General features: G+C 48.9%; 1 protein-coding gene across 1 annotated transcript in view; it reads right to left on the bottom strand.

The window, feature by feature from the left end:
- Positions 1-25536, bottom strand: part of MNAT1 (MNAT1 component of CDK activating kinase) — a 216797-nt gene that overhangs the window by 142529 nt on the left and 48732 nt on the right. Inside the window, exons 3-5 of the mRNA XM_088473767.1 lie at positions 22837-22910; positions 19372-19475; positions 16255-16395 (exon numbers count right to left, since the gene is read on the bottom strand). Of these exons, the coding sequence (XP_088329893.1) occupies positions 16255-16395; positions 19372-19475; positions 22837-22910 (319 nt within the window). The remainder of the gene's footprint in view (positions 1-16254; positions 16396-19371; positions 19476-22836; positions 22911-25536) is intronic.

Below are 25536 nucleotides of genomic sequence, written 5' to 3'. Positions count from 1 at the left end.
AGCCACATTTTGGGCGACAAATGAGCTCAAATCCTCCTCTATACCTCACTATAAAATAGTTGAGCTATAAAATCTGCAAATAACGATTATCCTCTGCACTCTATCCATCTGGGGGTTAAGACTGCTTATTGTTACATTGCTTAAAGGGACACCTTTACAGTTGTGAATATGTTGTGTTATATGGTTAAAGCCACTGTTTGTTTGTGACATTTACTGTACATTCACTCCTTGCACACCACACTGTATGTATTGTGTTGTATTATTTTTCATTACAAAATATTGTTACCGGAGGTGAAAATATGAGATATGGTAAGAACTTACCCTTGTTATCTCTATTTCTACGAAGTCCATAGGGTTCCACAGGATACCTTGGGGGTATAGGTGTGACGTCAGTCGCAGGGCACCAAAGAGTTAAGCTTTCAGCCTCCCAGGATGCACTAGGTCCCCCTCCTATACCCCGCCCCCGAGCCAAGGCACCTCAGTTAGTTACCAAGCCATAGGCCGGAGGAGGAGAAGGAAGAGAGAGAACAAAGATCTGGACACATACAAGAATCACATTCTCACCAGAGGGAGACGGAAAACCGGTGACCAGAGCAAAGCCCATCTGCAGCACAGGTGCGACAGGGCGGGAGTCCTGTGGAACCCTATGGACTTCGTAGAAATAGAGATAACAAGGGTAAGTTCTTACCATATCTCATATTTTCTACTTCAGGGTCCATAGGGTATCCACAGGATACCTTGGGGATGTCCCAAAGCAGTATCCTTTAAGGGTGGGGACGCTCCTGTGCAGAAAGGAGAATCCGCCGCCCGAAGGAAGCATCCTGAGAGGCGAAGGTGTCAAACCTGTAATACCTCACGAAGGTATGGACAGAAGACCACGTAGCAGCCTTGCAGATCTGAACTGCCGAGGCACCACGTCGAGCTGCCCACGAAGGACCCACAGACCTAGTGGAATGAGCCTTCAGAGAAGGAGGGACCGGTAGGCCTTCATGAAGATAAGCTTCAGAAATAGCCATACGGATCCAGGCTGCCAAAGTTTGCTTTGAAGCAGGCCAACCCTTTTTACGGAAGCCAAAGAGGACAAACAAAGCGTCCGACTTCCTAAACGAAGAAGTGCGGTCAACATAAGTCCTTAAGGCCCGCACAACATCCAAAGAGGCCTCACCCACGGAAAGACCCGGTGAGTTAAAGGCCGGAACAACTATTTCCTCGTTAATATGAAACTGGGAAACAACTTTGGGAAGAAACTCGGGCCGAGTGCGGAGCACTGCCCTGTTCCCATAAAAAACCAAGAAAGGGGGTCTACAAGAAAGAGCCCCTAACTCAGAAACACGTCTGGCCGAAGCAATGGCCAGAAGGAAAACAGTCTTAGCTGTTAGCCATTTAAGATCCACTGAGCCCAGTGGTTCAAACGGCGGTCCTTGGAGAGCCCTCAGGACCACAGCCAAATCCCAAGGCGCCACAGGTGGAACAAAGGGCGGCTGAATGCGGAGAACACCTTGCATAAAGGTGCGCACATCCGGGATTGTAGCAATCCTACGGTGAAACCAGACAGATAGGGCCGAAACCTGTACCTTCAAAGAAGCAAGGCGAAGCCCATGATCTAGTCCCGCTTGCAGGAAGGCGAGAATCCGAGACAGACGAAACTCCCGCGGTGCATAACCTCTCGGTCGACACCACTGGAAGAACGTATGCCACACGCGATGGTATATCCTCGCGGAAGACTGTTTCCGAGCTCGTAACATGGTACGCACCACAGAGCTGGAAAACCCCCGGGACCTCAGCATGGCCGTCTCAACAGCCACGCCGTCAAAGACAGCCGAGTTAGGTCCGGGTGAAGGCAAGGACCCTGAGACAGAAGGTCCGGTCGTAGCGGCAACCGCAGAGGAATGTCCACGGACAGACCCTGAAGGTCTGAGAACCAGTGCCGTCTGGGCCACGCGGGAGCTATCAACAGGAGCGTCCCTCCTTCCTGTTTGAATTTCCGGATTACCCGTGGAAGAAGGGAGACCGGAGGGAACAGGTATGCGAACCGGAACGTCCACCGGACGGACAGAGCATCCACCAGAGACGCCCCTTCGTCTCTTGTGCGAGACCCGTACACCGGCAACTTGTTGTTGTGCCGGGACGCCATGAGGTCGATTTCTGGAAGACCCCACCTGTCCACCAGTAGTTGAAAAACGTCCGGGTGCAGGGACCATTCCCCCGGATGAACGTCCTGGCGACTTAGAAAGTCCGCCTCCCAATTGAGCACTCCCGGGTTGAAAACCGCTGATATGGCCGGAAGATTGCGCTCCGCCCAAACCAGGATCCGAGAGAACTCTACGAGAGCCGCCCGACTGCGAGTTCCTCCTTGCCTGTTTATGTAGGCCACGGTGGTAGCGTTGTCCGACTGGACCTGCACCGGGCGACCCTGGAGAAACCGCTGTGCCTGCTGGAGAGCATTGAAGACCGCACGGAGTTCCAAGATATTTATTGGAAGCTCCGCTTCTGTCGGCGTCCACCTGCCCTGGAACAAGTGTGGACCCGAAACTGCTCCCCAGCCCCGAAGACTGGCGTCCGTTGTCAACAGGACCCAATTTGGAACCCAGAACGGACGTCCCTTGTTGAGGTGGGTCGTCTGTAACCACCACGTAAGGGACAGGCGAACCTCCTGGGTGAGCACAATCGTCTGGGACTTCAGAGACTGAGTCAGCCCGTTCCACTTGGACAGGATCAGGTGCTGCAGAGGTCTGGAGTGAAACTGGGCGTATTCCACCATGTCGAACACCGACACCATGGAGCCCAGTAACCTCATCGCCGAGTGTAAGGACACCCGGCGGCTGTGCAGACAACTGCGCACCCTTGACTGTAAAGCAGAGATCTTGTCCTCCGTCACGAAGATCCTTTGCTGTCCCGAGTCCAATAAGGCTCCAAGATGCAGAATCCTCCGAGACGGGATTAGAGTGGACTTCTGCCAGTTGATTAGCCAGCCGTGCCGTTGCAGCAGTGCAATGGTCAGGTCCAAGTGGCGTAACAGGAGCTCTGGAGATCCTGCCACCAATAACAGGTCGTCCAAATACGGCAACATGCGGACTCCCTGCAGCCGCAGAGAAGCCGCCATGACCGCCATCACCTTGGTGAAAACACGTGGTGCTGTTGCCAGGCCAAAAGGTAACGCCCGAAACTGGAAGTGGTCGCTGCTGATTGCAAACCTGAGGAACTGTTGATGGCGCCAAAGAATAGGGACATGCAGGTAAGCGTCCTGTATGTCCAATGACACCAAGTAGTCCCCAGGTTCCAGCGCCAGAATGATGGACCGTAGGGTCTCCATCCGAAACTTCGGGACCCGCAAAGACTTGTTGAGTGCTTTGAGGTTGAGAATCGGACGATATGACCCATTGGGTTTCTGTACCAAAAATAGATTTGAATAGAAACCCTGGCCCCTCTGGGAGAATGGAACCGCCACTATAACTCCAGCCTGGAGCATAGTGTGCAATACCTTCCGCAGCTCCGTAGCCTTGTTCCGGTCTGATGGGAGACCCGTGGTGAAGAAGCGAGCCGGGGGTCTGTGCCGGAAGGAGAGGGCGTATCCGTGGGAAACCACCTCCAGAACCCAAGTGTCTGTCGTAGTAGTCGACCAACACTGGGCGAACTGTAGCAGGCGGCCTCCCACCCTGGGATCCCCCAAAGGGAGGCCCGGACCGTCAGGCCGCAGGCTTGCCATCTGGCTTGGGGGCCGGACGTCTGGTACTCCATGCCTGCTTCCGGGGCTTGACCGATTTCTTAGGGCCAGCCTGTCGAGGAAACGACTGTGGTTTGGGCCTGCCCTGGGCCCTAGATGACCGAAAGGACGATGGTCCCGAACCAGAAGGAGCAGCGGCCGACGGGAGACAGGCAGATTTGGCTGCCGCCAGCGTGGCCACAATCTTATCCAGATCCGGACCGAAGAGAACTTCTCCGGTAAACGGCAACGCTTCCAGACCTTTCTTGGAATCTGCGTCCGCCTTCCAGGATCGCAGCCACAAGGTGCGACGAGCAGCTACCGCTGCTGAAGAAATTCTAGACACCAGAGTACTAATGTCTAGAGCCGCCTCGTTGATGTAGGTGGCCGAATCACGGAGATTGCCAATCAACTCCGCCTGATCGGCCGGACAGTCGGATTCAAAAGAAGCCTCTAATGAATCCGCCCAGCGCTCCATCGCTCTGGCAACCCAGCAAATGGCCATAGCCGGCCGTGCTGCCCCCCCTGCAAGGGAATAAGCGGACTTCAGGCAGATTTCTACCTTGCGGTCCGTAGCATCCTTAAGGGAGGACATGGATGGCATCGGCAATGTGGCACTACGGACAAGACGGGTCACGTGAGAATCCACCTGTGGAGGGGATTCCCACTTCGCAAAATAATTATCCGCGAACGGATAAGCCACCGCCAGGCGTCTCTGCGGCTGGTATCTTTTGCCAGGTTGTTTCCACGCCTCCTCTAAATGGTCCACCAACTGACCCGAAAGAGGAAAGACTGTGGCATCGCCCTTCACATCTTTGAAAAAGGCATACTTAGATTTAGCCGCTGGGGGAACTTCGTCCTCAATCACCAAGGCTGTGCGGACCGCCCGAATAAGTCCAGGAATATATACTTTGGACTTAGCATCAGCGTCCTTAGTATGGAGAGGTTCCTGATCGTAAGGATCTAGAATCTCCCCATCATCAGACGTCCCTTCGTCATCCTCATAAGGAGCGGACAGAGACGCCACCGGCCTTTTATGAGACCGCATCACAGACTCCCCTTGCAACACATCCGACAAGTGCTGTACAGAACTCGTCAGGGAGTTAACCCACGCTGGCTCCTGAGAACCCGGGAGCGGGGAAATAGGGAGACTGTGGGGTACCACCAATTGTCGTGGGAACCCCTGCATGGGTGACGACACCACAGACTGCTGGGACAAACCCATCGGAGTAAACGCGGGCTGCGGAGCTAACTGGCCCACTAAAGCTGTTAACGCCTGAGCGAAACAAGCCCAGGGCGGCTCCTGTACCGGTGCTGTAACCGTAATAGGCCGCGCCATGGACAAACACTGCCGGCAAAGGCCCTCCGCGCTACCCTCCCCCTCCGCTAACGGTACTTTGCACGTGGTACACTGTAGCCGGAGGGGAAAATCACTTTCAGACATGATGGCACCACGTATGTGACCTCTCTCACCAATTAAGTATTAAATAGGCGAGAGACCACCCTGCAGCACCGCACCGCAAGGGCTTTAGCAGAAAGAACAGGGACAGTAATAAAGCTGACAGTTTAGAGAGAAAAGATTACAGGCAGCAGCGCTAGCACAGTCACATACAATGCAGAAAAATAACAATTCCTGCACTAACAGCGCTGATCACTCAACTACACAGACACAGGGCCTGGTAGGACACAGCGCTGCATACACAGACCTGACCACAGCGGAGGAGAGGTATGCGGGGGGACCCAGACCACGATGCTTCCTTCCAGCGCTTCCAGCAGCGTTCACCATGCGTTCTGGAGAAGATGGCCGCCGAGGAGCAGAGAGGAGGCTGGCCTGGGGGAGGAGCGCTGCCACAGGACCAGTCGGCAGCATGCAGAGAGGGCTGTGTGCAGCGGGGGAGGCGCCGGCTGTGAGACAGGGAAGGCGCGCTCCCCTGGCATGCATTTAACCCCTGGGACGCCGGAGCGCTACCGCTCTGCTGCGGTCCGCTGTCCCAGGGGGTAGTGGAAGCGCAGGTTGGTCGCCTGGCTCCACGCTGCAGCCAGTCCCCAGGGAGCCCCCTGCCTGGGGACTTAGGACCATGTGATCAGCGGGGACCCACCGCGGGACCCCGCTGCTTACCTCTGTCCCCCTTGAATCCGGCCATGGTCCGGAGCATCTGGGGTCACCGCTAGCTGTGACCCCAGACGCCCACCAGCATCCCCGGATCAGTACCGGCGTTCTGGTACCGGCGGGGTGTAGGGAAGACAGCATGGACGTCAGGACTGACTGTCCATGCTGTTCATCCAGTTGTGCAGCCACAGCTGCATGAAGAATAAGCTTCAGGGGCTCTTCTAGCCCCCACTCCAACAGGTGCACCCGACTCCGGCCGGGCACCAAACTAAACTGAGGTGCCTTGGCTCGGGGGCGGGGTATAGGAGGGGGACCTAGTGCATCCTGGGAGGCTGAAAGCTTAACTCTTTGGTGCCCTGCGACTGACGTCACACCTATACCCCCAAGGTATCCTGTGGATACCCTATGGACCCTGAAGTAGAAATTACAATATTTCAAAGCAACATTGATATTACAGTGTTATATAACCTTTGTTAAAATTCTTTATTGAATTGCATTTTATTTTGAATTTTGTTTATAGTCACCGTTACCTTGTGCGCCTGATCTCTGATATTGCTCTCTCTCTCAATATATGTAAGATAAAGGGATTTTGTGCAAAGCTGTCCCTGAGAGGGGAACAATTGGGACTGTCAGGTTAACTGGTGTCGCTCAGGGCCAGGAGGGGGGGGTTTGTGAGGCAAGTTAGTCTAGGTACGCATCAGAATGACATACAAAAGTCGCGATGGTCGTTTCAATTACCCTTCATCCAAGACCAAACGATACAGAGCGTACACACTATGCAATCTTACGAATGACGTCACGATATATCACGTCGGAGCATTGTATCCAATAATCTTTTCTCCTGTACACACTATGCAATCATCGTGAAGGTCACTGGCAGTACAGGTGATACCTTCAGAGGAAAGATTGGGACAATATATTTTGTGGTTTTCTGGTTGAGCATACACATTATGCGATGTGAAAGATATGGCGTTCTAGTTTGCCTCAAAATGACATATCGTCCAATATATATCACGTAATGTGTAGCCAAGCCTTACGCCGAATACACATCAAGTGATATATTGGATGATATTTAGTTCTGATGCGGATCGGAACGATATATATCATCCATATCGCTCAGTGTGCATCAGGCATATTTTCTGATAATACTGAATTATTTATAATTATTTATAATTATAGATCTGCATGGAAGTCTAGGGTTTTAACAAGGTACAGGAGGGAAACATTCTTCAAAGGAAGAGAAGTACTAGAACATGGACATGCACTTGCTTGAGGGAGGTAGGATCAAAAGGAAATTTGCGGAACAAATTACTTCACAGCAAGTAGTGTATAAATGGAATAGCCTCCCATCAGAGGTGGTAAAGGCTATGACTGTAGAACAATGTAAACATGCTTGAGATAGGCATAAAAATATCCTTAAAAAGAACTAGGGTTTGAGGTTATCATAAGGTTAAAATGGGGCAGACTGGGTGGGCCAAGTGGTTTTTATCTGCCATCACATTCTAAGTTTCTATGAATTAATCTGCTTAGTGGAAAAAGATGCAGTGGTTTATCGCAAAGAGGTTGCAATTGTTTCTGGACTAATGTCGGCCAGAGTATCAGCTGCTGCAATCATAGCCAGATATGCTCTTTGGTTACGTTACTGACAGCAAGATAGAGAATTGAAGGTTACTTTGGAATTACTTCAATGGAGAGGTCCTTTTTGGTCCTGAATTAGATAAAATCATTGCTTCGCCAGTTGTCTCTAGGACCTCCTTAGTTCCTTCAGCCACACCTAAAACATAAGGGTCCTTCCTTTCAATCCTTTTTACCTCGCGGGAAGTCAAGGTTCCAGGCTTCCATTTGTGGACATGCATTAGCATCCAGAGGAGCCCAAGCTTGAGGCAGACAGGCTTGGTCAGAGTGCCGTACTTCCCTTAAGCCCCCTGAAAAACAAAGAGCATGCTGGGTTTACTCCCCACCGAGGCATCTTGCGGGGAGAGGTCGCCTTCTTCACCACCAGGTGGTTTCTAACAACTTCAGGTGTGTGGGTAGAGGCATTGTAACTTGAGGTTATATTCTAGACAATTTAGACACTTCAAGGAAACGGTTCTTTACAACTGGCCTTCCATTAGACAACAAAGAGGCCTTGGCTTTAAAGGAGTCCATTTTCTCTCTCTTAACCTGCAAAGTAAACACTCCTGTTTCCCTGCATCGAAGAGGTTTGGGTTATAATATTCAAACCTCTTCATAGCTCAAAAACCAGACGGCTCTTTCCCATTTTCAATCTAAAATCCCTCAACTCTCATCTTTAGGTGCAGAGATCTAAAATGGAGCCATCAGATACACTATAACTGCTATGGAACAAAAAGCATTCATGACACCAGTCGATATATAGTGATGCATACGTGTACATTCCTATCCAGAAAGGTCATCAAAATACTTCCAAGATTTGCAACATTCTCACTTCGACCTCTATACGGTGCCAAGAGTTTTCACAAAAGTAATAACAGTCATGGCAGCCTATCTCAGGGTCAAAAGGGAACAACATTGGCCTGTATTTAGATGATATAATGGTCAAAGTGGATTCCACAGAATTTGAAGTACCGTCTCCACTGCACGGTAGAGATTCTAGTACTCCACGGTTGGATTTTGAATTTTCCGAAATCCAATCTTGTTCTCTCTCAAAGGTTCATTTATTTAGGAGTACTGTTCAATCCAAAAATTCAAAGGCTGTTCTTCCACATAAGAAGCTGCTCTCCTTGCAGTGTCTGGCCAAATGTCTACTGAAAACAGGATCTGTGCAAAATGGTGTCCACTTTTGAAGTGGTGGAATTTGGCCAATTCCTTTCGAGAATGTTCAGCAATTGTTTCACTTCTGGCAAAGTGGAATAAGTAAGTCTTATATCCACAACAGATCCTCTCTTCTGGGGTTACATTCCCTCAATCTAAGGGAGGCCCTCTATTAAAGATTTGGAACTGGACCTTTCTCACTATAGACGCATGTCTGAAGTAGTGGGGAGTGGTGACCCTTCAACCTTCAGGGACTTTGGATGACCAGGGAGTCAAAGCTCCCCATCAATATCCTGGAATTTCAAGCAGCGATTTTGGCGCTCACCTCAGCTCAGTCCTTCCTGCATGGTAATCCTGTAAAGGTCCAATCAGTCAATGTAACAGACATCACTTATCTAAACTAGAAAGGAAACACAAAGAGTGACCAAGCAATGCGAGGCAGAGGAGATCTTGAGGAAGGCCGAGAGGTTCCTTCCAGCTCTCTCATCAGTTTACATTCTAGGTGTAGACAATTGGGTAGTGGACTACAGATGTGTCCTCATACACCTAGCGTCTATACGGCATGCGCCGCAATACGTCCAGAGCGACTGAAACATAGCGTTTCGTTCTTTTCTTTAAATTTAGCATCTTGTTCGCATCACAGATGCAGCAAAACACCACTTGCAGTGTACTAGAGCCGCTAGGTTGTGACTAACTGCCCAGGACTTAGTTTTAAGCATGTATAAAACAAGAGATATGGTAAGAACTTACCTTTGTTATCTCTGTTTCTACGAAGTCCATAGGGTCCACAGGGTTGACCTTGGGGGTTATAGCTGGAACAGGATCCATGGGCACCACACAGTTAAGCTTTTAGCTGCCAGGATGCACTTGGGTCCTCCTCTATACCCCGCCCCCGAGCCACAGGCACCTCAGTTGGTAAGCAGCCTAGGCCGGAGGAGAATATGGAACAGAGAGAAGGAAGACTGGAACACACAAGAAACCATACACACAGCAATGTGAGACGGAAAACCGGTGACCAGCCACACAGCCCATTTGAAGCCAGGTGCGTCAGGGCGGGCGCCCTGTGGACCCTATGGACTTCGTAGAAACAGAGATAACAAAGGTAAGTTCTTACCATATCTCTTGTTTTCTACTTCAGGGTCCATAGGGGGTCCACAGGGTTGACCTTGGGGATGTCCCAAAGCAGTTCAACTAAGGGCGGGGACGCTCCTGTGCTGAAAGGAGCACCCGGCGCCCAAAGGATGCATCCTGAGAGGCGAAGGTGTCAAACGCATAGAACCTCAAAAACGTTTGAATAGAAGACCAAGTGGCCGCCTTACACAGCTGAACAGCAGAAGCGCCATGTCTAGCAGCCCAAGAGGGACCCACAGAACGAGTGGAATGAGCCTTAACAGAGGCTGGCACAGGTAAACCCTCCTGTGCATAAGCCTCACAAATAACGGAACGAAGCCAACGGGCTAACGTTTGTTTGTTGGCAGGCCAACCCCTCTTGTGAAAACCAAAGAGGATAAACAAGGAATCAGACTTCCTAACCGAAGCCGTCCGGTCCACATAAATTCGAAGCGCCCGGACCACATCTAAGGAAGTCTCACCAGCTGAAACATCAGGGGACTGAAAAGCTGAACTGGAGAAGCCCCGAGACCTCAAGACGGCTGTCTCAAGAGCCACGCCGTCAAAGACAGCCGACCCAGATCCGGGTAAAGACAGGGCCCTTGAGACAACAGGTCCCGACGCTGAGGAAGAAGGTACGGAGCGTCGATGGAGAGGCTCCTGAGATCGGAGTACCAAGGACGTCTGGGCCACGCCGGAGCTACCAGCACTAGCGTGCCGCCGTCCTGCTTGAATTTCCGCAGAACCCGAGGAAGTAGGGATATCGGAGGAAACAGATACGCCAGGTGAAACGTCCATTGCACCGACAGCGCGTCCACCAGACTTGCGCCTGCGTCTCTTGTCCTTGACCCGTAAACGGGCAACTTGTGATTGTGACGGGAGGCCATCAAGTCCAGCTCCGGCAGTCCCCACCTGTCCACGAGTAGCTGAAACACCTCTGGGTGAAGCGACCATTCCCCGGGATGCACGTCGTGACGGCTGAGGAAGTCCGCTTCCCAATTGAGGACTCCAGGGATGAAGACCGCCGAGATCGCTGGAATGTGACCCTCCGCCCAAGTCAGGATGCGAGACACCTCAGACATCGCTGCCCGACTGCGAGTTCCTCCTTGGTGGTTGATATACGCCACCGTGGTGGCGTTGTCGGACTGCACCTGTACCGCCCTTCCGTGAAGAGCGGGGCCGGACGACTGCAGGGCCCTGTATACAGCCCTCAGTTCCAGGATGTTGATGGGAAAAAGAGTTTCTTCCGCAGACCAACGACCCTGGAGAGACAATGAGCCGGTCACTGCCCCCCAACCCCGGAGACTGGCATCCGTCGTGAGCAGGACCCAGTCCGGGATCCAAAATGGGCGCCCCTCGACCAGATGAGCTGTCTGAAGCCACCAAGCCAAAGATTGCCGAACGTCCGGAGACAACACCAGCACCTGAGAGCGGATCCGGTGAGGTAACCCGTTCCATTCCGATAGAATCAGCCCCTGCAGGGGCCGGGAATGGAACAGGGCAAATTCCACCATATCGAATGTCGACACCATGGACCCCAGAACTCTCATTGCCGAATGGACCGACAGGCGGCAACCGCTCAGGCAACTGCGTATCCGCAGCTGTAGGGAGGCGACCTTCTCCGGAGTCAGGAAGATCCTTTGCTGACGCGAATCCAGCAGGGCTCCCAAATGAACCATCCGCTGTGATGGAATCAGGGAGGACTTTTTCCAATTTATCAACCACCCGTGTGCTTGCAGGCAAGCGATCGTCAGGTGGAGATGTTGAAGCAGTACCTCTGGGGAGCTCGCCAGCAACAGGAGGTCGTCCAGATACGGCAGCAGCCGTACATTCTGGTTCCGAAGATGTGCGGCCATGACCGCCATAATCTTCGTGAACACCCTCGGCGCCGTGGAGAGACCAAAGGGTAGCGCTCGGAACTGATAGTGGTGTTGAAGGATAGCGAACCTCAGATACCGCTGGTGCGAAGGTGCTATCGGAACATGGAGGTAGGCGTCCTGGATATCCAGGGACACCATGTAATCCCCCGGTTCCATCGCCAGAATGATGGAACGTAACGTCTCCATCCTGAACTTGAGAACCCTGAGGAATTTGTTCAGAGACTTCAAGTTGAGGATAGGGCGATGAGAACCATTGGGTTTCTGCACCAGAAACAGAGACGAATAATACCCCGTCCCTCGTTGTGATTGAGGAACGGGAACAATGACCCCTGCTTTCAGCAAGGACTCTATAGCCTCCTGAATCCGTAACGCCTTGGTCTTGTCCTGAGAAGGACTCGTGCAGAAAAACTGGTGGGGTGGTCTGTACCGAAAAGACAGGGCGTACCCCTGGGAGACCACTTCTCGAACCCAGGCATCCGTGGTGGTATTGTGCCAGCACTGGGCAAATAGAAGAAGTCGGCCTCCCACTCTGAGGTCCCCCAGAGGGAGGCCCGTCCCATCAGGCCGCAGGTTTATCTTCCTGCTTGGAAGAAGGGCGCCGTGCACTCCAGGCTTGCTTCTTGGGCTTAGAGGCAGTCTTACTCGCAGATTGTCTCGGGAAGGACTGACCTTTCGCCTTCCCCTGAACCCGAAAGGAACGAAAAGCCGAACTCCGAACCTTAGCAGGCAGTGCCGCCGAAGGGAGGAAGGCTGACTTGGATTTAGCCAGGGTATCCACAAATTTTGTCCAAGTCCGGACCAAATAGTAATTCCCCATTGAAAGGTAAGGCCTCCAGGCCCTTCTTTGAATCAGACCGCAACGTCTCCAGGACCGCAACCATAAGGATCGGCGGGCAGACACCGCTGCAGCCGATACCCGCGAAGTCAGCAGACTAGCATCTAAAGAAGCTTCTCCAATGTAAGAAGCAGCGTCCCTCATCTGTCCCAACAACGCCCGCTGGACATCCGGAGCGTCATCCGAGAAGGTATCTTCCAATGCATTGGCCCACCCCTCAATGGCCTTGGCCACCCAGGACATGGCCATGGACGGTCGGGCCACCGCCCCGGAGAGGGAGTAAATAGACTTTAAACAAGTCTCAACTTTCCTGTCCGTGGGATCCTTCAGCGAGGATATCGACGGTAATGGTAAAGTAGCGCCCCGAGTTAAACGGGTGACATGGGAATCCACCGCCGGTGGAGTTTCCCATTTTTTACAATGTGCCTCAGGGAAGGGATAATTAGAAGCCAACCGCTTCTGAGGAAGGAATCCCTTACTGGGCGCCTGCCAAGCTACCGCCATATGATCCGTCAACTGATCCGACAGGGGAAACACCGCAGAAGCCACCCTAGTTTTTTTGAAACTAGGAAACTTCGACTTAGGAACCGGTGCCTCATCCTCTATAAGAAGAATAGCTCGCACCGCCCTAACCAGTGCTCGCACATTAATGGACGACTTGGTATCCATTTCCTGGACCGAGGCGTCCGAGTCAGTGTCATCAGGGACCTCCCCATCATCTGAGGAACCCTCTGAGTCCGATACCTGAGCAGCCCGTGCCATGAGTGAGCGTTTTGAAACCCTAGAAGGCATGTCAGTCTGCAACATTGACTGAAAAACCGAGGAAGCGGCCGCCAAATTTTGTACTGAGTTGGAGAGCACATCCACCCAGGGTGGAGGAGTCACCATAGGGGCCTGAAAAGGTACCACAGGCTGCTGCGGCACAGGGGAAGCCTGTATATACATAGGCAACCCCGCATAGGGACCCACCGACTGAGACCCAGGAGGACTCCGCAATAACTGCGGGACACCCGGGGAATGGGGGATGGTCGGCTGGGGTAACGCCCTAGTAGGGAGAGCAGTCGGGACCGATAGACGGTCCGCAATAGACACCAGCACTTGAGAAAACATCGCCCACGGTGGTTCCTGCGTCAGAGAAGGTCTGGATGGGCCAGGAGCCACCTGGCACCGACTACACAGACCCTCCTGTGGCAAATCCTCCCTATCCACTCCTGCAGAACAGCGTCCGCAGGAGGCCAACATCGGAGCCACTGAGCACTCAACCTCCTCGTCTGACATGACAGAATATATTATATATCTGGCACCAGGGTAGAAGTAAAACGCACTCACCGGTGTGCTGAACAACAGCCCACAATATGGCACTGAGTAGCACACAACTGTATGTGACGGACCTCACAAATACGTGATCTATATAAGTGAGGTCAGTAGAAACGCCCCTCCCCCACACACCTGTAGGGCTTGTAGGAGAAGTAAAGGGATAGGTATAAGCTGACAGTAAGCGGAAAATAAGCACAGACAGGCAGCACTAGCAAAAGTCACATACCATGCAGAAGTAATACTCACTGCACCTTTACACTACAATCAACCTGCCCAGATTCAGTGTCTGGGAGGGCTATAGTGCTGTGTACGCTGTCCTTAATCAGGGGAGAGGTACACAGGGGGACCGGTCCACATGCTCCCTGAGAGATCTGCGCTGCCACTGTGAGAAAATGGCCGCTGGAGACCTCAGAGGAGGAGTGGCCGAGTAATCTGCAGCTCAGCGACGTCAGACTGCGTGCTGAAAGGCGCGCTGAGCTGAGGGGAGGAGCCGCTGACAGGGAAGGCTTCCTCCCCTGGCTGGCCATAACCCCAGGGATGCTGGCTTCCCGCTTGCCCCTTTATCCCTGGTGGTCTAGTGGTCCCACGGGTTATGGGGGGGGCCCGCCGCCACTGCCAGCAGCCTCCGGTCTGTCCCCAGGACCGGAGGCTAAAGGACTGCATTTAAGGCATTCCGCGCGCCGCCGCTAGCCAGCGACGCGCGGCTTACCTGCATCCCCGGCGACTCCGGCAGCAGTCCTGGGAGGTAGACAGAGTCCGGCTAGTACGGACTCTGCCCTCCCGCCGCAATCCCCAGATCAGTACTGGCGTCGCGGCGCCAGTCGGGGATCAGAGCGGCAGCGTGGGCGTCTGTATAGACAGCCCTTCGCTGCCGTCTGTAGTAAAAAGAGATTAAAATAAATAAAATCTAACTTAAAATAAAAGCTTCTGGGGGCTGCTCCTGCAGCCCCCCTGCGCGGTGACCGACTCCGGCCGGGCACCAGCTTACACTGAGGTGCCTGTGGCTCGGGGGCGGGGTATAGAGGAGGACCCAAGTGCATCCTGGGAGCTAAAAGCTTAACTGTGTGGTGCCCATGGATCCTGTTCCAGCTATAACCCCCAAGGTCAACCCTGTGGACCCCCTATGGACCCTGAAGTAGAAAGTCACAGATGAAGCTGAATAGAACTTGGCGTGAGATAAAGACCCGGCCGCTGCATTGCAGCACTTTTTACACAGATTCAGACTTTGGGCCTGATTCAGCAAGGACCGGAACTGTGATTGCATAGCGATTACGCATGAAGTCTCACTGTGAAGATATGCTAATCCGATTGCGCCCCTTCACCCACCCACCAAAATAGCAAATTAGTTTTTCAATTATACCATAGTTGATTGATGGAACTTGAATGGGGAATAATTGGGATGAAGGATCAAAGAAGCACCAAACACCAAAATTGCATTATTTTTGGCATGAACCATACAAGCAAACATTACTGAAGCTGTAGTTCTCCCACATCATTAGGACAGTCATTATTGGGAGCTCATACAGGTCAAAAGCCCGAGACGGCCAACATTCTAATCACTGTAACATCGCTGGCCCTGCCCTTGTGTATGAATCCACCAACCCACACTGTGAATTTCTGCAAGTGAAAGTCTGCAAAGTTGTCAGTCACACTGGGCCTGAATCGGAGGTGGATACAGACACAGCAGTGTCTATTGGTGGTCGCCCGTCTGCGACTCTATGCAAATGGCGCTATTTCCATGGTGCACATCCCACTGTCTTTAGAACAAACCATTTGTCGCACCATGAAATCTTGCACCAGGCCTATGGCAGGTGCAAACTTTCCATCGGAGTGTGGCCTCCAATGTGAATGATGAAGCGTATGTGTACACAAACACTTTAGCGACATGCCTGCGACACTCCCACAAGATGATCCAGCTCTGTGCATCTGTTTAGCCACCTTTCAGTTACCGCCCCAACTCTTATCCTGCAACTGTGCATCTCAAATCGTAACTGCGCCTTTGTGCGTACACTCTGTATCTGGATTCTCGTGTACGCGCAGTAGCAAATAATCGTCCAACCCCATGAACTTTGGCATTGCCTGCGGCTCGGAGCCTGGCCCTCTGTGTCTGTTTTAGTTAGAGATGAGCGGGTTCGGATTTCCACGCCGAGTTTGGATATTTGCCCGTTTTTTGGCGTGGAAATCCGAACCCGCTCATCTCTAGTTTTAGTACAGCTCCTCCAGTTTAACATGGCAGCCTGCTACAGGAAGGTGACAAAGAGAAAGGTGCACACACATCCCAGCAGCTAGGCTCTGTATGACACTCACCTCAGCAATGCACAGCCACTGCAGAAGTAGAACCACTGCTCGCACTAGGAACTGGTGTATATTTAGTAAGAAATCAACAATGTTGTAAAACTAAGTCATATTCTTAATGATTTAAAAAAATCATTCAAACATTACTGAAAATAGACTCTGATACTTTTCATATTGTACAAAAGGGAATAATGGAAAACAAGAGTACAGATAATATGCTTAAATTATTTACCAGCTGGTCCAGCAGCTCTTGCTTGTTCTTCCGTTTCATCCTTTGCTGAAGTTGTTGTTCTTCCTGCAGAAGGATTCTTCGCTGTTCATTCTCCTGTCGCTCCACTGATAGAGCTTCCTCCAGCTCCTGCTGCTCCCTGGTCTGTGCATGATACACAGATGTTTACATTTACTGTCATATCACATCACCAGAAATATGTACTAGTTCTGCATTTATTGTTGCTGATAGTGCATGCATGGTAATATACCAGATTGATAACTGCAATGCACCATAATCCTAGGAATGCAGTATAATGTAGCATATGTATAATGATGGTGATTCAGCTCTCATCCTAAGGCGATGCTCCACGCTACTAGCTCACTGTCTCTCCCCACCTGTGTCACCCATGTCTGTCTGCCCCTCCCTTTTAGACTGTAAGCTCCCACGAGCAGGGCCCTCTTCCCTCATGTGTGTTTCCTGCCCTCACTTATACCATCATTTCCTCCCCAATCCCTACAGCGACACCTAACCCTAGACTCTTAGGACTGCTGATGCAGCAATGTTTATAATGAAATGTTCTGGAACGTAAGTCACTTTTTCTTGTTTTGGTCATACGGTTTTCTCTTTATGTACTTTGCAAGGTGCTGTGGACCCCTTGTGTTCCCATATAAATAAAGAATAATAATAATAATATATACCACATTATTGCACTCTACATGTGATAAGGGGCACTGGTACTGACTTGGCGGTGTCTAAAACTCAATGACAATACATGCCACTGTAAATAAAAATCCAGCTATGTAAGCTCTAACCACTGAGATGACTTCATTGTAGGGTAGTGAATGAATGCAGAGCTACAATGCCATCCCAATCACTGGCAGGAACGGTGTCCATTATACTACAGCCCACATCTAACAAGAGGGGATAGATTTGTAACGTGATCGCCCACTCTGATTGGCAACAGGGCAAATCTTGGTGTAGGTTCTATGAAAGCGAACCAAGTACCCGCTTTCATCAGTGGCCCTGCTCCCCCCGTAACTGACCCTCTAACAGAGTAACAGTGTATAATTTAAGTGCATGGTCTAGAACCTGACCCCTAGAGGAAAGGGTGGGCCCTCATGCAGTGTAGCCCACTGGGGATTTCCCCTGTAAACCAGTCCAACCCGGCTTGCCAAATTTCCCTGAATGGCATTGAAAGTGCCTGAAATAGTCTCCCTGATTCCCGTTAGGATTCTAGCATTCACCCTGAGGTCATGATGGGTGGGCGCAACACATTGATGATGTCATCACTCTCCCGTCCACCATGGAGGGAATACTGAGAAGAAGAAGAATGTGTGCAACGAGGAAATGGCCGCTACTCCCCAGGACACTTATGGCTACCCTTGCCGGGCTGTGTGCTGAGGTATATTTGATGAATTACAGGTGATTGTACCACAGGAAATGTACCAATTGGCTGGAGATGTGTGCTCCAAAACAGAGCATTTGTGTTGCCTTACAAAGAGCATATGCTGCATTACAAGGGGATCTGTGACCAGGGATGCGTGCTGCATTGCAGGGGATGCGTGCTGCATTGCAGGGGATGCGTGCTGCATTGCAGGGGATGCGTGGTGAATTGTATGCATCTGGTGGAAGGGAGAGAATCAGAGGGGGTCATTAAGATGCTAGAATATAGTACAGTATATCATATTTTGAATGCACAGTCACGCCTATGGTAAAACATCTCACATTAGTGGGTTCATGGGCTAAAGAGCAGACTTATTGGCCATCTAAATATATGGCAAAGAGTGAGCGCAAAATAATATCATAATCATTAAAAAAATTAATAAACTATACAAACAGATCAATAGCAATGCTAGTTTAATACAAAACAATATTATATAAAATATTAAACCATATGACTGGCAGAAGGACATATGCGCATATGTAAAACATACAGTTACAAATATATAAAAAAAAAAATCACTTCCCATGAATAAAACCAATATCATTAATCCAAAAAAAAAAAAAAAAAGGGGTGTAATGAGAGACCATATGTGAAACAGGTTTCCACCCCATTCACCCCCCCCCCCCCTTCCCCGTTGGCAAATTTCGGATAGCTGCTGTTTTCACAACCTCCCTGAAATGCTTTGTCAAATGCAGGCACATATGAGTTTATACCACAGTAACCAACATTTTGAGCGAGCAATTAGGCAGCAAGTCACGTGGAGCATTAGGCAGCAGCAACTAGTAGTACTAGACGGGATCGGTATGATTCACCGCCGGACGCATGCCCGATGGATCTAATGCAAACGCTGGAAGGCCGGCGGTTCTAATCCCGACAGGTAAGTATTTTCCTATTCACTAACCTAACCCCTCCCCCCTAACCCTCCCTTAGTCCCCCCCGGGAGCCCCTAAACTAACCCTCCCCCCCCCCCCCCCCGCGGCTGTCCATGCCCGGCTTACCTTCAAATTGGGATGCCGGGCATTGGGCTCCCGGCGTAGGTAAAATGACAGGCGTCAGGATTTCGACGCCTGTCATTAGACCCTTGCCGGGAGTAAACAGTCGGGATGCCAACGGTCGGCATCCCGACTGCATACCGTACTAGACAGCAGACACCACTGGTGCAACATTTGATATGTAAAAATAATACCATGCCAAAATACACAAGAGCAATTTATATGGATGGACATTCAACCTTAGATTAACAGTTACAGGAGCGAGAGTTATTCTTCATATGCCATATTCTCATTAATATTTTAATTTTCGAGTCTCTGCTATTGAAGTCTTAATAACAGTGGTGGATCTAGAACGGGCTCGGGGCCGCACTCCCTGCACCCATTTAGTATACTTACCTCTCCTGACTCCTGCGTTGGCACTGCACATATCACTGGGAGAAAATGGAGCGAGATTTGCGCAAGCGCAGTACATAAATCACTGGGAATATGGCACGGCTACCATGTTCCCCGAGACCCACGCAGGCGCAGTACACTTTGGCGCAGTGCCATAATCTACTTGCATCTGTGCAGCAGAGAGAGAAGGGGCCGCATAGAGGCTGCACACGGCCCCCTTTCTCTATTAATCCGCCCCTGGTTAAGGACAATCCATCACACAATATTGGTTACTACGTTCACCTGTCATACCGCACTGAATGTACTAACCAGTTTTACTTTGTTTCTTTGAATGGTGTCTTTGTTCTCCTTTTGGTACTGATCTATTTTTCTTTTCGTGTCTTCGATATCCATATTGTTGGTCAGGTTATATACTGCTCAAGAGGCAGAAAAAAAAAAAAGCAAAAACAGTAAAAACGACATAAATCAATAGATGCATTAATAAAAATGTGAGCAGCAAAATTGCATCAATTAAAGATAGGCAAAAATCAATTTCATGATATATTTTCACAATTTGGCATAATCTAAAAGCTTCACACCCAAAATACGGAAATGTCAACCAGACCCTATCATTAGACCCCTGCCAGGATTAGACAGTCGGGAAGCCGGCGGTCAGCATTTAGACCGTCGGCTTCCTGACTGCATCCCCCATATCATTCATGAGACACTTGTCTTTCATTCTCCAGGATGAAATAGGTCAAGCTGACGACTCTTTGATTCAGGTTCTCTCTTTTCTGGTCTTCAAGTAGTGCCAACAGGTCATGTTCCTCATTTGCCTCCGTGGGAAGAGATGGAATATTTATTGGCCCTGGCAAATGGATTACCTTACCAATATATTATGTGAAATACTGAAAACATCTGTTTGGAGTACTTAAGGACCAGACGTGTGAAACCTTACCATACAGTTACCGAACCAAATAAACCTAACAAACAATAAACTATGCACAAAACCATTTGATCATCTGTGATTTTATAGACATCCTTGTGAAATCTCCAGGTCAGTTGTATTTCACTATGGCATATGCCAGATAGCAGAAAAAAAAGGCACAGCGCCCAGTCTCATGACTACCAGGCTTTCTATAGCTATGTGCATTGAACTGACCGTCTAGATACATGTATAAGAGAGAATTATCAGAATCAGTGCACATGTAAGCAGTCACCCACCTCCTCCAAAATCTGTTATTCAGCTACACAATAATATTTCCCAATGGGTGTGGCATATTGGGTTGACATGAGAATGTTGAAATGTTGACATACTTAGCATATGGGCAATGACCATTTCAATATTCATCACGTCTACACGGATGAGATGCCGACATAACAGAAAGTTGAGCTAACGTCCCTGGTGGCCCAGCGGTCACTTATCTAGTCCCGGCGGTAGTGGCATCTCCGACCCACAGTGGCAGAGTCATCTGATGGAGCGGCAGCCTAAGAATAAAGCTGGGTACACACTATATTATGTATTGTGTGATATATATCGTTCCATTGCTAATCAGAAAGATATATATCGTACAGTGTGTACGCCCAATTCATCGTTCCCGACGGCGGCTCATTGCATCGTCCCATCTGCTGTCCTGCACGTCAGATGGGAGGATGCAGTAAATGACGTGGTGCAGTTACATGCAGCATGTGATGATATACTGCGTCATCGTACGCTGGATTGTACAGTGTGCCACACACACAAGCTATCATTGCATCGCCGCGTCACACCATCGTATGGCGTGTCCACAGCTTAACCCTCAGCATTCTGAGAATGTCGATATTTCAGATGTTGGCACTGTGACCATGTTGACTTGTTGAACTATGTATACATTGTGTTCTCAACGTGGTAACTGTCGACTATTTAACCCCCTCCCAACAGAGGCACACAGATACAGTAGCTTACTTTCCATGCACGTTAAGTAATTAGCATTGTTAAGCAATATTGTTGATTTTGGCGTTACATTACAGTTTAGAGAGGTATATAGGCCACTTTATAAATTGGTAATACTATATGTTTAATGTCAGTGCTGGAGGTACGAGAAAATAGATATATTAAGTAAAAATGCTATTAATTCAATGGCTGCATAATAGGTCTACTTATCAAATGTTCATGCTATTTATTTAATTTTGGGTATATTTGTGGAAAGGTCTGTTTTAAACACTAACACATAATTCAATATCAGCCTGGTTTGGGGGAAGGCGGCCTAATTATTAGACATGGATGCTATGTATTTACAATTTGGCAGGTCGGGGGAATGGGGGAGGCCTAGATTCTTCATTCATTGCTCAGTTCACCAGGAGGTTAATAGCACTTATCCCTTTTCCAAAACAGAGCCCCAATGTTCAAGGTTCCAGGCAAGCAGCAACTAAGGTTAAAGCGCCAGCAGCGGCACAGGCATCAAATTTGCATGAACAGGTAAGGGAGGACTGCACGGCCTGCCAACTCCTGGTAGGAGGGTCCCAAATTTGTTCCACTGCTCACAAAAAAGAGACCACCTGCACCCAACAGTGGTCTATGATGTCTTTCCAGTGTGTTTGAAATGAAGGCCAGGGATGGGGGATTGGCCTTGCACAAAGATAGCCGTGTACTTTCATGCTGACAAGGATCAATAAAAAGCCACAGGTTCTGAGGAGGAAGCTGTTGGAGGACTGTTTAGCACTTGTGAATCCCCCACAGTATGTTGACCATGCTTTCCCCAATGGCATACCACTGCTATTACCATCACTGCCACCAAGATGGGGGGGTGGCAGTGATGGCGTGTTTTCTCTCACCCAGGGCACTAACATGCTTAGTTACAGCTTGGCTAGTATCTACTAACACAGTGGTCGGGGAACAGGGGTAAATTACCCCACATGGGGTAAAAATGAAATTCCTGGGGGTAATGGACGGGCAGCCGGGCAAGCATATGAATCAATCATTCTATAATATAGAATGATTCATATGCATGCCCGGCTGTGGCGCAGGGAGGCTTTAAGCCGGACGCCCGCTGAGATGTTATTACCAGCGGGCGCCCGGCTCCTTCCCTGCAGCGCCACGTTAGCCAGAGTTCTCTTCTGAACTCCAGCTTCCGGCTCTCTCCATGCGCACTATGGGAGAGACATCATGACGTCTCTCCCATAGTTCCGAGGAGCAGCCGGGCGGACAGGACGGCGGCGGATGCAGGGGCGGGGATTAAGGTAAGTGGGTTTTTTTGTACAAGCGGCACTACAGAGTCATTATATGGGGGCACTACTACAGGGGCACTATATGGGGGCACTATATGGGGGAACTACTACAAGGGCACTATATGGGGGAACTACTACAGGGGCATTATATGGGGGCACTACTACAGGGGCATTATATGGGGGCACTACTACAGGGGCATTATATGGGGGCACTACTACAGGGGCATTATATGGGGGCACTACTACAGGGGCATTTTATGGGGTCACTACTATAGGGGCATTTTATGGGGGCACTACTACAGGGGCATTATATGGAGGTACTACTACAGGGGCATTATATGGGGGCACTACTATATGATTTCCTTCCTTTCAAATCAAGGGGGTAACATTGGCGTATCTAAATATATTTTGGGATAAAAGGTAAAAAAGTTCCCTGACCCCTGTACTAACAGGTTAGGTTGTGTTCTTGTCAAAAATGGTTTAGACCATAAATGGCTGCCTATGTGAGGGGTACAATTGAAATTTAGGAGGTGAAGCTATATGAAAACACTTAAAAAAAAAAAAATCCCATTTCTTTAATGCACTTACCCATTTCCTCAATTTCTTCCAAAAAATCATTGTATGCTCTCAGAGATGGAAAGTCTTCCTCACGCTTATTGTATCTAGCAAGAATAATTGAGAAAATTAACTATAGTTCAATAATTCAGCAACACCAACGCTGGCTAATGGACGTCTGATCAATATGAATTTGTTTTATTAGATTTTCCAAATGTTAGGTGTCGCTACCTAGTGCTATTAAACGCACAACATAGAAAGCATTCCAGGATATATTCCAATGTTATTATTCTTATTTTTACTTTTTGTATTTCAAATCTTAAAACTACTGCAGAATCCAGGAAGATTTGTGTTTTCAAACAGACTCGGAATATTTACATGACGCATTATATGAACTCTGCTCATATTTCATGCCATTTTGGTTTATTTTGCATTGGCAAATTTAGAACAAGAATCTGCAAATTAAAGTAAAGATTAAATCGGATGTGGCCCCTCAAGGGCTTTTTTTATTTTTTTTATTTTATTTTACACCCCCTCCCGCTTCCTTGAGAAATTCAATATACTTTCATGAAAGCCTTTTTTTTTTTATACAATACCAGAGAGCATACATGTTCTTCTAAGCATACAGCACTGTACTGAAAGAATTGAAATTAATTTTCCAAAAATAGTACTAGAGGCCAAATGTAGTAAATTAACCAATGCGAGATTTGCTAAACTCCACATGCAAGCAAAGCTATATTCACAGGCGAAAGGACAAATAACAGGAACTTTAGAGAACTAGGTTTATACTTTCTTTATGCATGACATCATAATTACTGACTTTTTTTTTTATATTGGCCTTGGGGGGGGGAGGTGATGTGTCAAGGTAGGATGTGCGATGGGTATGATACTGCAATTAGCATCATTTTGGGTCCTCTCACTACAATGTAATGCCGCAGTGAAACGCATCATTATGGCCCCACATGATACTACTTCACTGGAGAAGTGGACGAGATCTTGAAGGGTTGCCTACTCTCCCAGGAAACCGAGAGAACTCTCTGAAAATACTCTCCCAGGGGAGTAAGAGAACTCTCTGCAACTTGCCTATCCTCCCTGACTTTCCAGGAGAATAGTATGACATTTAATTTTTCAATATATGCAATTTAAAATATATAATTCCCATTGTATATTTCCAAACTCAATGAGTGCTCAGATACAGCTCATCATTGGTGCACAATTAAACATAGCTTGTTAAACAAATGAAGACCATATTTGTCAGTAAAGGGGCCTATCCATTAGCAGATGTATTTCTGAGCGATGAAAGACAAAAGTTATCTATTGAAAATTACGGTGCCTGTGCTGAACGATATCTGTCATGTACATGACAGATTTTGGCAAACGACGAATGATATCGCATGACATCATTCAGGGAGCGGATTTTTTTCTCTGTAGCTGCTGCTAATATCTTTCGTCGTTTACTGCATATAAACTGCACGATATTGCTAATATCGTACAGCTATATGCAATAATTGACCGACATGTTGGAGAGATGATCGATGCGATCTATCGGCCACGGGAGTGCGCATCTATCATCGTTCAGGGTCTATCCATTAGCAGATATAATGAACGATTGAACGATATATCGTTCAATCGTTAATTTTATCGGCTAATGGATAGCCCCTTTAAGGCAACCAACATGTACAAGTATTGCTTTCAGTCTCATGTTTGCCAACATAGGCCCGTATTCAATTTGAGGAGAAAAGCCGGAATTGGCAAAAAAGTTTCGCCGATGATGTCATATTGCCATGCGGAAAAGTATCTCCGTATGCAATTTGAAAGACTTTCCGCCTAGGCGGAAAGTCAATGCAATGTAGTAGGCGGAAAAGTTTCGCCTATGAATAGCAGGCAGAAAAAAGTGCAGAATTGGGGTTTTGAGGTGCAATGTTGCGGGAACCCCCATGCAGGCTTCAGATAGTCCCCCAAAGGTAATCTGTGTCAACAAATTAAAAAAAAAAAAAAATCACTTATTTTGAGGCGAAAAAAAAAATGTTGGGGGACAAAGTTAAAAACTAGCGAACTAGACTCTGGGGGGGTCCCCAAGTATGCCCCAGATGTTTTTTTCATTGCAGGGGCTTGTGGCAGGTGGATTTTTCACAATTTTTTAAACTTAACTTTAGCAACTTTAAAATATGCTGACCCCCATTTTCAAGTACCCCAAATTTGCTGGGATAAGTTAATTTCAGCAAAAAAACCTTCTGAATACTATTCTGCACCACATATACAAAAAAGCTACTTAGCAGCTATTGGGCCCGTTTAAAAAAACCAAATACCTTCAGCAAGCCACATCGGGGGTAACCATAGGGAACCCCCATGTCAGAGCATCTTTTGGGGGGTGTCAGGCTGATTTCCCCAAATCTGACAGGACTTTCCGCTTGTTTTATGTTTCGCCGGGTCCCGTTTTGGCCTACTTTCAAATTGAATACGGGGATACGCGGGCACGAGCGCGATACTTTTCCGCCTGCAAAACACGCGATGTAGGCGAAAAGTCTGGGAGGCGGAAAAGTATCGCAGGTCCGCTCAAACTGAATACGGGCCTAAGCTTAGTTCCTATTACAAGGGATGTGGTATGATGTTTTGGCATTATAATGTCGGTATTCATTGTGCAGGCATGGTCAAAATGTCGACGTTAGTATGTCGACCTGTTGCTTGTCAACATTGTAGTGTCAACAGTATAATTGTCGACTGTTTGACTAC

The sequence above is a fragment of the Taudactylus pleione genome, unplaced genomic scaffold (assembly GCF_031769625.1).
Source record: "Taudactylus pleione unplaced genomic scaffold, aTauple2 ptg000139l, whole genome shotgun sequence".
Classification (NCBI taxonomy): Eukaryota; Metazoa; Chordata; class Amphibia; order Anura; family Myobatrachidae; genus Taudactylus; species Taudactylus pleione.
This window is presented reverse-complemented; position numbering and strand designations above follow the sequence as displayed.